A 13,239-nucleotide genomic window follows, 5' to 3' on the forward strand; every position below is an offset into this window, starting at 1 on the left:
TCCTTAATTCCATAAAGATAAAGGAAACCCACTGTGACCCTGTCTTCTATCGTTAACATGTGTGTAAAAAATGAAACAATCTTACCGGAATCTATTTCCCATGGAACAGTAACACGGTCCTTCAAGTTTGACAGATTGTAGCAGCGCTTCTGACATGGACTTGAGTGAAGAAAGCAGGCAGTGAAACTCTTCAACGCTGATTGCTTAAGGAGCTGTTAATATGAGTCTGGATGGATTCGCAGAAAGACTCTCCCTGCATCTCCAGACTGTAACTTTCATCAATGTTCTCACTGAGAGGCTGACAAGACTACTTAAAACTCCAGTCCCATCTCGAAGAGCAGATACCCTTCCTAAGGAACTACTCTGAAATCTTCTGACACTTCTCTGCCAACCTCCTGTGACGAAAGGCAAAGAATGACTGGGGGATGAAGGAAGTGGGGGAGGTATTTAAGCCTTTGGCTGGGGTGTCTTTGCCTCTTCCTGGTGGCTAGGTTCTGTATTTCCCAAAAATAGTGAATGCAGCTGTGGACTCTCCCTGTATTAAGAAGGACATTTGGGTTTAGTATCCCTTTAAGGTTTATTTGTGTCTATGAATTAGCCGATTTTGTGTTTTGAAGCCACAACCTAATAAAATAGGTTGAGCTTGTAGGTATTATCAGATCTCATTACATTATCACACTGTGCACATACACATGCGTCTTTATCTAATATCTGTAGGTATAATCAGATATCATTACATTATCAGACTGTGTACATATACATAAGAACACAGAGATATTCCGGAACTCCAATAGGTAGGTGTTTTACCTATTGGAGTGCCGGAATATCTCTGTGTTCTTATGATGTTTGATCACGTCTGAACAGGGACGTGTCCTTTCCGTGCACCCTCATTGGCTATCAGCCGGTCATGTGAGATTCCGCAGCTCTAATACTGTAAACAAAAACTTGGCGAAAACAATGGAAAATTAACATTTTATTACCTTATCTCTTCTATACCACACTGGGAGTGTAATTTATTATTTTGGCTGTGTTTACACTGCTTGGCCTTAAGGCCAAAAACTTTCAGAATGGGTGGGGATACCACAGGCTAAATCATCTATTTCAAATACCAATATAAGAGTAATGGAAATGCTTGTAAACAATATAATACACTCCAGCAGGTAAAGTGGATCATTGGAAACAAATTAAAGGGGAGAATTTTTTTTTACTAAACTGTCCCTTTAAAAGCATGATATAACTGAGCAGGGATCCTAAAGCATATTGACATATTATCAAGGAGAGCGCCAATAATCAGAAAATATTTTAGCCTTGGAGATGAAAAGACATTCTTCAGCAGCGTATAAGGATATAGAAGTAGGTATGACTGAGATTCATCAGCAGTGGATAACTAATACATTACAGCTGAAGACCTGCAGATAAGTATTTGCAGAAGGTAAGAATAACACTTGGTAATTATGTTTTACTATACCGTTTAACCTTTAAACGCCATAGTGACGTTCTATTCCGTCCTAACCACGCCAGGCTTTAGCGTTGTTAGTACCGAATAGAATGTCCTAACCGTTTGGCTGATGAAGCCAACGGCGCTTCCAGGATGCGATCACGGTCTGGAGGGCGTGCCTACCGTCATAGGGACGCCCCCCTGACCCAAACCCATCATTGAAATCTTGCGATCGCGTGCACGATCATGGGATTTCAATTTGTTTATGTTTCCGATGTAGACAAATTAACACCGTCATCAAAGGGTTAATGCAGGGGAAAATTTTGACCTAGGAAAAAAAGGCACTTGCCTAGGGCAGCTGATTGGAGAGGGAGCAGCACTTTTTTGTAGCTATAGTTGTAAAAAGCTTAAAGTTATTTTAGAAGTATTATACAGATATATAATTAGAAATTTTCTACATTCTATAGGGGTATAATAAGAGACTGCCCACGGAGCTTACTTTCATTTATTTTGCTAGCTATTGCCTTTAGTTCTGTTGGCTCTGGTTCTGTTCAGCACTTAGTATTCTGTTTGGGGAACCAATGTATCAAGAAATCTGTGTTTTGGGGTTTATATATTTTGCAGCAATAGATAGATGAGCATGTGTATGTTTAAAACGTTGTGTATGCAAGTGTTTTGCAGGTCCTTGTGAACATTTACTTTGAAAATCCCATGGAAAAAAAAAATCACATTCCTTGCCAAACAAAATGGTCAAAAAAGGCATAAAACCTTGAATTTTGAGTGCCTAGGGCAGCACAAAACCTAAATACACCACTGGTCTCAGTTAATTTGCTCATTAGATAAGATGGAGACCAAAGATAGATAGAGAAGAGATTATGGATTAAGGTCTCACCTGTCTCAATGGTTTGAGCAAACATCTCCAAGCCTTCGATGGGTTGAGGAGGTTCTGTAGGTTCTTCTGCCTGCTCCTTCAGGCACTCCTGGGCTAGCTGCATACTGGTGGTCATACATGAGGACCAGCTGTGGGACTCTGGACCATCGGCAGCTAGAGATGAAAATAAGGGGACTTTGTCAGAAAAAAACATTTTTTGTAGACAAAATTACGTCAGAACTTAGAAGAGAATGAAAATATTGAGAGTCAGCTTTACCTAACGGCAACACAATAAAACTTAGTCTGCTGCATGTTTGCTTTAAACTAAACTAGTGTATCTGGTGCAAAATGTTTTATTGGTTGTGAATAAGGAATAAAAAGAGTAACTAAAGCAAAAAAAACCACACCGTGAATAGGCTATACCTCTTTAAAATACAAAGGAGATTTTGAACCAATGAGAAAAATGGAATGGGTTTAAAAACAGCTGTCTTTACTAACACCCAATATCTTGATAAAGTCAGTGAAAGGGTGAAACGCATAGAAGTGGAGAAAATACAGTACCTGGCATTAGAGGATTATAACTGCAGTTATTCTGAACTTGGAGTCGCTATACATCTTTATTAGGCACACAGCATACTGTTTGTACTGAAGTGCAGGCTGCCTAAACCAGTCTGAACTGTTCCGTAAGGACGCCTAACCCATGTGATTGCGGGCTTTCGTTAACGATCTTACACTCTGAGGATACACAGAGTAGAAGCGTTTGGAGGAGCGACCCGCTTGACAAGATCCTCTGATACAGAGGTGGACTATGGAACTTAACCGGATCAAAAGAGATGTCGTAATCACCATCCCTGTGATTTCTGTGTCGCTACTATAACGGTTTTAAAGAAACCAAGATCTTTTTTCTCCAGTTACCACTGTAACGTAATTTATGGCAAGCAGGGATACAATGACTAATATCACCTGTATCTGGATAAATACAAAATAGTAACGGAGTCCCTGTGTGTAACCATTTGTTCAAGTGTATTTTAAAAGTGTAAAGCAATATGTCTAGCACTATTTTTTAGCAACTGGTTATTGATTGAGCTTATTTTAATTATTTTTTCTAGGCCCTATTTTTTAATATAGGTGGTATTCCATTTCATATATTTTTTGGAAATGGTGATATTACTTATGTCAGCACTGAACGGTGATAATACTTATGTCAGCACTGACCGGTGATATTACTTATGTCAGCACTGAACGGTGATAATACTTATGTAAGCACTGAACGGTGATATTACTTATGTCAGCACTGAACGGTGATAATACTTATGTCAGCACTCAACGGTGATAATACTTATGTCAGCACTGAACTGTGATATTACTTATGTCAGCACTGACCGGTGATATTACTTATGTCAGCACTGACCGGTGATATTACTTATGTCAGCACTGAACGGTGATATTACTTATGTCAGCACTGAACAGTGATATTACTTATGTCAGCACTGAACAGTGATATTACTTATGTCAGCACTGACCGGTGATATTACTTATGTCAGCACTGAACGATGATATTACTTATGTCAGCACTGAACGGTGATATTACTTATGTCAGCACTGAACAGTGATATTACTTATGTCAGCACTGAACGGTGATATTACTTATGTCAGCACTGAACGGTGATATTACTTATGTCAGCACTGAACGGTGATATTACTTATGTCAGCACTGAACAGTGATATTACTTATGTCAGCACTGAACGGTGATATTACTTATGTCAGCACTGACCGGTGATATTACTTATGTCAGCACTGAACGGTGATATTACTTATGTCAGCACTGAACGGTGATATTACTTATGTCAGCACTGAACGGTGATAATACTTATGTCAGCACTGAACAGTGATATTACTTATGTAAGCACTGACCGGTGATATTACTTATGTCAGCACTGAACGGTGATATTACTTATGTCAGCACTGAACGGTGATATTACTTATGTCAGCACTGAACAGTGATATTACTTATGTCAGCACTGAACAGTGATATTACTTATGTCAGCACTGAACAGTGATATTACTTATGTCAGCACTGAACGGTGATATTACTTATGTCAGCATTGACCGGTGATATTACTTATGTCAGCACTGACCGGTGATATTACTTATGTCAGCACTGAACAGTGATATTACTTATGTCAGCACTGAACAGTGATATTACTTATGTCAGCACTGAACGGTGATATTACTTATGTCAGCACTGAACGGTGATATTACTTATGTCAGCACTGAACGGTGATATTACTTATGTCAGCACTGAACGGTGATATTACTTATGTCAGCACTGACCGGTGATATTACTTATGTCAGCACTGAACGGTGATATTACTTATGTCAGCACTGAACTGTGATATTACTTATGTCAGCACTGAACAGTGATATTACTTATGTCAGCACTGAACAGTGATATTACTTATGTCAGCACTGAACAGTGATATTACTTATGTCAGCACTGAACGGTGATATTACTTATGTCAGCACTGAACGGTGATATTACTTATGTAAGCACTGAACGGTGATATTACTTATGTCAGCACTGAACGGTGATATTACTTATGTCAGCACTGAACGGTGATAATACTTATGTCAGCACTGACCGGTGATATTACTTATGTCAGCACTGAACGGTGATATTACTTATGTCAGCAAAGAACGGTGATATTACTTATGTCAGCACTGAACGGTGATATTACTTATGTCAGCACTGAACGGTGATATTACTTATGTCAGCACTGAAGGGTGATATTACTTATGTCAGCACTGACCGGTGATATTACTTATGTCAGCACTGAACGGTGATAATACTTATGTCAGCACTGAACAGTGATATTACTTATGTCAGCACTGAACGGTGATATTACTTATGTCAGCACTGAACAGTGATATTACTTATGTCAGCACTGAACGGTGATATTACTTATGTCAGCACTGAACAGTGATATTACTTATGTCAGCACTGAACAGTGATATTACTTATGTCAGCACTGAACGGTGATATTACTTATGTCAGCACTGAACGGTGATATTACTTATGTCAGCACTGAACGGTGATATTACTCATGTCAGCACTGACCGGTGATATTACTTATGTCAGCACTGAACGGTGATATTACTTATGTCAGCACTGAACGATGATATTACTTATGTAAGCACTGAACGGTGATATTACTTATGTCAGCACTGAACGGTGATATTACTTATGTCAGCACTGAACGGTGATATTACTTATGTCAGCACTGAACGGTGATATTACTTATGTCAGCACTGAACGGTGATATTACTTATGTCAGCACTGAACGGTGATATTACTTATGTCAGCACTGAACGGTGATATTTCTTATGTCAGCACTGAACGGTGATATTACTTATGTCAGCACTGAACGGTGATATTACTTATGTCAGCACTGAACGGTGATATTACTTATGTCAGCACTGAACGGTGATATTACTTATGTCAGCACTGAACGGTAATATTACTTATGTCAGCACTGACCGGTGATATTACTTATGTCAGCACTGACCGGTGATATTACTTATGTCAGCAGTGACCGGTGATATTACTTATGTCAGCACTGACCGGTGATATTACTTATGTCAGCACTGACCGGTGATATTACTTATGTCAGCACTGACCGGTGATATTACTTATGTCAGCACTGACCGGTGATATTACCATTGTCAGCATTGACCGATGATATTACTTATGTCAGCACTGAACGGTGATATTACTTATGTCAGCACTGAACGGTGATATTACTTATGTCAGCACTGATCGGTGATATTACTTATGTCAGCACTGAACAGTGATATTACTTATGTCAGCACTGAACAGTGATATTACTTATGTCAGCACTGAACAGTGATATTACTTATGTAAGCACTGAACGGTGATATTACTTATGTAAGCACTGAACGGTGATATTACTTATGTCAGCACTGACCGGTGATATTACTTATGTCAGCACTGAACAGTGATATTACTTATGTAAGCACTGAACGGTGATATTACTTATGTCAGCACTGAACGGTGATATTACTTATGTAAGCACTGAACGGTGATATTACTTTTGTCAGCACTGACCGGTGATATTACTTATGTCAGCATTGACCGATGATATTACTTATGTGAGCACTGAAGTATTGGTTCTCTGTAAGTTGTCATGCAGGGAGTTTGTAATATTTAGTGTTTGTAAACTTGATGCCGACTCTGTTCACCCCCCACCCAAGGTTCAACCAGTCCCTTAGTTACTCAGTGTACATGCATGCCTCTAGATGTAGTTGCACATTGTGGTTTCATTAACACTGCATGTATGAACCATACACGCTAAATGCGTGTATTGCTGGCTGGCCCCCAATATTTAAGAGAGGATTATGGTTTTTCCCTGCATGTGTTGAAGCCTGGATGTTTAAGGAAGTAGTCTTTCTACAAAGTGGCTGTGCACCTCTTGGCATAGCAACTGGTTATTGATTGAGCTTATTTTTATTATTTTTTCATATAGGTGGTATTCCATTTCATATATTTTTTGGAAACGGTGATATTACTTATGTCAGCACTGACCGGTGATATTACTCATGTCAGCACTGACCGGTGATATTACTCATGTCAGCACTGACCGGTGATATTACTTATGTCAGCACTGAACAGTGATATTACTTATGTCAGCACTGAACGGTGATAATACTTATGTCAGCACTGACCGGTGATATTACTTATGTCAGCACTGACCGGTGATAATACTTATGTCAGCACTGAACAGTGATATTACTTATGTCAGCACTGACCGGTGATATTACTCATGTCAGCACTGACCGGTGATATTACTCATGTCAGCACTGACCGGTGATATTACTTATGTCAGCACTGAACAGTGATATTACTTATGTCAGCACTGAACAGTGATATTACTTATGTCAGCACTGACCAGTGATATTACTTATGTCAGCACTGACCGGTGATATTACTTATGTCAGCACTGACCGGTGATAATACTTATGTCAGCACTGAACAGTGATATTACTTATGTCAGCACTGAACGGTGATATTACTTATGTCAGCACTGACCGGTGATATTACTTATGTCAGCACTGACCGGTGATAATACTTATGTCAGAACTGAACAGTGATATTACTTATGTCAGCACTGAACAGTGATATTACTTATGTCAGCACTGAACAGTGATATTACTTATGTCAGCACTGAACGGTGATAATACTTATGTCAGCACTGACCAGTGATATTACTTATGTCAGCACTGACCAGTGATATTACTTATGTCAGCACTGAACGGTGATATTACTCATGTCAGCACTGAACTGTGATATTACTTATGTCAGCACTGACCGGTGATAATACTTATGTCAGCACTGAACGGTGATATTACTTATGTCAGCACTGACCGGTGATATTACTTATGTCAGCACTGACCGGTGATATTACTTATGTCAGCACTGAACGGTGATATTACTCATGTCAGCACTGAACGGTGATATTACTCATGTCAGCACTGACCGGTGATATTACTCATGTCAGCACTGACCGGTGATATTACTTATGTCAGCACTGAACAGTGATATTACTTATGTCAGCACTGAACAGTGATATTACTTATGTCAGCACTGAACAGTGATATTACTTATGTCAGCACTGAACGGTGATAATACTTATGTCAGCACTGAACGGTGATATTACTTATGTCAGCACTGACCGGTGATATTACTTATGTCAGCACTGAACGGTGATATTTCTTATGTCAGCACTGAACGGTGATATTACTTATGTCAGCACTGAACAGTGATGATAATACTTATGTCAGCACTGAACAGTGATATTACTTATGTCAGCACTGAACAGTGATATTACTTATGTCAGCACTGAACAGTGAAATTACTTATGTCAGCATTGACCGGTGATATTACTTATGTCAGCACTGAACAGTGAGTAAGCACTGAACGGTGATATTACTTATGTCAGCACTGAACGGTGATATTACTTATGTCAGCATTATCCAGTGATATTACTTATGTCAGCACTGAACAGTGATATTACTTATGTCAGCACTGAACTGTGATATTACTTATGTCAGCACTGAACGGTGATATTACTTATGTCAGCATTATCCAGTGATATTACTTATGTCAGCACTGAACAGTGATATTACTTATGTCAGCACTGAACTGTGATATTACTTATGTCAGCACTGAACGGTGATATTACTTATGTCAGCATTATCCAGTGATATTACTTATGTCAGCACTGAACAGTGATATTACTTATGTCAGCACTGAACGGTGATATTACTTATGTCAGCATTATCCAGTGATATTACTTATGTCAGCACTGAACAGTGATATTACTTATGTCAGCACTGAACTGTGATAATACTTATGTCAGCACTGAACGGTGATATTACTTATGTCAGCATTGACCGGTGATGTTACTTATGTCAGCATTGACCGGTGATAATACTTATGTCAGCACTGAACGGTGATATTACTTATGTCAGCACTGAACGGTGATATTACTTATGTCAGCACTGAACGGTGATATTACTTATGTCAGCACTGAACGGTGATATTACTTATGTCAGCACTGAACAGTGATATTACTTATGTCAGCACTGAACGGTGATATTACTTATGTCAGCACTGAACAGTGATAATACTTATGTCAGCACTGAACAGTGATATTACTTATGTCAGCACTGAACTGTGATATTACTTATGTCAGCACTGAACAGTGATATTACTTATGTCAGCACTGAACTGTGATATTACTTATGTCAGCACTGAACAGTGATATTACCTATGTCAGCACTGAACTGTGATATTACTTATGTCAGCACTGAACGGTGATATTACTTATGTCAGCACTGAACGGTGATATTATTTATGTCAGCACTGAACGGTGATATTACTTATGTCAGCACTGAACGGTGATATTACTTATGTCAGCACTGACCGGTGATATTACTTATGTCAGCACTGAACTGTGATATTACTTATGTCAGCACTGAACGGTGATATTACTTATGTCAGCATTATCCAGTGATATTACTTATGTCAGCACTGAACGGTGATATTACTTATGTCAGCATTATCCAGTGATATTACTTATGTCAGCACTGAACAGTGATATTACTTATGTCAGCACTGAACAGTGATATTACTTATGTCAGCACTGAACAGTTATATTACTTATGTCAGCACTGAACGTGATTAAGCACTGAACAGTGATATTACTTATGTCAGCACTGACCGGTGATATTACTTATGTCAGCACTGAACGGGTGATAATTACTTATGTCCAGCATTGACCGGTGATATTACTTATGTCAGCATTGACCGGTGATATTACTTATGTCAGCACTGAACAGTGATATTACTTATGTCAGCACTGAACAGTTATATTACTTATGTCAGCACTGAACGTGATTAAGCACTGAACAGTGATATTACTTATGTCAGCACTGACCGGTGATATTACTTATGTCAGCACTGAACGGTGATATTACTTATGTCAGCATTGACCGGTGATATTACTTATGTCAGCATTGACCGGGTGATATTACTTTATGTCAGCACTGAACGGTGATATTACTTATGTCAGCACTGAACGGTGATATTACTTATGTCAGCAACTGAACTGTGATATTACTTATGTCAGCACTGAACGGTGATATTACTTATGTCAGCACTGAACGGTGATATTACTTATGTCAGCACTGAACGGTGATATTACTTATGTCAGCACTGAACGTGGATTAAGCACTGAACGGTGATATTACTTATGTCAGCACTGAACTGTGATATTACTTATGTCAGCACTGACCGGTGATATTACTTATGTCAGCACTGAACTGTGATATTACTTATAGTCAGCACTGAACTGTGATATTACTTATGTAAGCACTGACCGGTGATATTACTTATGTAAGCACTGAACTGTGATATTACTTATGTCAGCACTGAACGGTGATATTACTTATGTCAGCATCTGACCGTGGATATTACTTATGTCAGCACTGACCGGTGATGATTACTTATGTCAGCACTGACCGGTGATATTACTTATGTCAGCACTGACGGTGATATTACTTATGTCAGCACTGAACGGTGATATTACTTATGTCAGCACTGAACGTGATATTACTTATGTCAGCACTGAACGGTGATATTACTTATGTAAGCACTGACGGGTAGATATTACTTATGTCAGCACTGACCGTGATATTACTTATGTCAGCACTGACCGGTGATATTACTTCATGTCAGCATTGACCGGTGATATTACTTATGTCAGCACTGACGGTGATATTACTTATGTCAGCACTGACCGGTGATATTACTTATGTCAGCACTGAACGGTGATATTACTTATGTCAGCACTGAACGGTGATAATACTTATGTCAGCATTATCCAGTGATATTACTTATGTCAGCACTGAACAGTGATATTACTTATGTCAGCACTGAACGGTGATATTACTTATGTCAGCACTGAACTGTGATATTACTTATGTCAGCACTGAACGGTGATATTACTTATGTCAGCATTATCCAGTGATATTACTTATGTCAGCACTGAACAGTGATATTACTTATGTCAGCACTGAACAGTGATATTACTTATGTCAGCACTGAACAGTGATATTACTTATGTCAGCACTGAACGGTGATATTACTTATGTCAGCACTGAACGGTGATATTACTTATGTCAGCACTGAACAGTGATATTACTTATGTCAGCACTGAACGGTGATATTACTTATGTCAGCACTGAACGGTGATATTACTTATGTCAGCACTGAACAGTGATATTACTTATGTCAGCACTGAACGGTGATATTACTTATGTCAGCATTGACCGGTGATGTTACTTATGTCAGCATTGACCGGTGATGTTACTTATGTCAGCACTGAACTGTGATATTACTTATGTCAGCATTGACCGGTGATGTTACTTATGTCAGCATTGACCAGTGATATTACGTATGTCAGCACTGAACGGTGATATTACTTATGTCAGCACTGACCGGTGATAATACTTATGTCAGCACTGAACGGTGATATTACTTATGTCAGCATTGACCGGTGATATTACTTATGTCAGCACTGACCGGTGATATTACTTATGTCAGCACTGAACGGTGATATTACTTATGTCAGCACTGAACAGTGATATTACTTATGTCAGCACTGAAACGGTGATTTACTTATGTCAGCACTGAACGGTGATAATACTTATGTAAGCACTGAACGGTGATATTACTTATGTCAGCACTGAACGGTGATAATACTTATGTCAGCACTGAACGGTGATAATACTTATGTCAGCACTTGACCGGTGATAATACTTATGTCAGCACTGAACGTGAGTAAGCACTGAACGGTGATATTACTTATGTCAGCACTGAACGGTGATATTACTTATGTCAGCACTGAACGGTGATATTACTTATGTAAGCACTGAACGGTGATATTACTTATGTCAGCACTGACCGGTGATATTACTTATGTCAGCACTGAACCGGTGATATTACTTATGTCAGCACTGACCGGTGATATTACTTATGTCAGCACTCGAACGGTGATATTACTTATGTCAGCATTGACCGGTGATATTACTTATGTCAGCACTGAACGGTGATATTACTTATGTCAGCACTGAACGGTGATATTACTTATGTCAGCAACTGACCGGTGATAATACTTATGTCAGCACTGACCGATGATATTAACTTATGTCAGCACTGAACAGTGATATTACTTATGTCAGCACTGAACGTGATATTACTTATGTCAGCACTGAAACGGTGATAATACTTATGTCAGCACTGAACGGTGATATTACTTATGTCAGCACTGACTCGGTGATATTACTCATGTCAGCACTGACCGTGGATATTACTTATGTCAGCACTGAACGTGATAATACTTATGTCAGCACTGAACGGTGATATTACTATGTCAGCACTGACCCGGTGATAATATCTTTTTCAGCACTGACCGTGATATTACTATGTCAGCACTGACCGGTGATAATACTTATGTCAGCACTGAACAGGTGATATTACTTATGTCAGCACTGAACGGTGATATTACTTATGTCAGCACTGAACAGGTGAATTACTTATGTCAGCACTGAAACAGTGATATTACTTATGTCAGCACTGAACAGTGATATTACTTATGTCAGCACTGAACAGTGATAATACTTATGTCAGCACTAAACAGTGGATATTACTTATATGTCAGCACTGAACCGGTGATATTACTTATGTCAGCACTGAACGGTGATAATACTTATGTAAGCACTGTAACAGTTGAAATTACTTATGTCAGCCATATGACCTTATATTAACATAATCCACTGTAACAGCAGCTAGTAAGCAACTGAACGGTGATATTACTTTGTCAGCACTGACCGGTGGATATAACTTATGTAAATCACTGAACAGTGATATATACTTATTAAACACTGAAAACGGTGAATATTACTTATGTCATCACAGACCGTGTTAAATACTTATGTCACACTGAAACGTGATATTACGTATGTCATCACTGAACATGTATATTACTTAGCCCAAGCGACAGAACGGTGATAAATACTTATGACAAGCACTGAACGGTGAAATCTACTTATGTCAGCACTGAACTGTGATATTACTTATGTCAGCACTGAACGGTGATAATACTAATGTCAGCACGGACAGTGATATTACTTCTGTCAGCACAGAACATTGATAATACTTATGTCAGCACCTGAACCATTGATATGTTACTTATTTCAGCACTGAACCATTGATAATAACTTATGTCAGCACTGAACAGTGATATTACTTATGTCAGCACTGAACGGTGATATTACTTATGTCAGCAC

General features: G+C 38.8%; 1 protein-coding gene across 3 annotated transcripts in view; it reads right to left on the bottom strand.

The window, feature by feature from the left end:
* The window catches only part of ATG2A (autophagy related 2A), a 514,214-nt gene that overhangs the window by 433,978 nt on the left and 66,997 nt on the right, over positions 1-13,239 (bottom strand). For all 3 annotated transcript variants that reach the window (XM_053720124.1, XM_053720123.1, XM_053720125.1), the window contains exon 3: positions 2,331-2,483. In XM_053720124.1, coding sequence (XP_053576099.1) covers positions 2,331-2,483 — 153 coding nt within the window. The remainder of the gene's footprint in view (positions 1-2,330; positions 2,484-13,239) is intronic.

This window comes from Bombina bombina, chromosome 7 (genome assembly GCF_027579735.1).
Source record: "Bombina bombina isolate aBomBom1 chromosome 7, aBomBom1.pri, whole genome shotgun sequence".
NCBI classification, from domain to species: domain Eukaryota; kingdom Metazoa; phylum Chordata; class Amphibia; order Anura; family Bombinatoridae; genus Bombina; species Bombina bombina.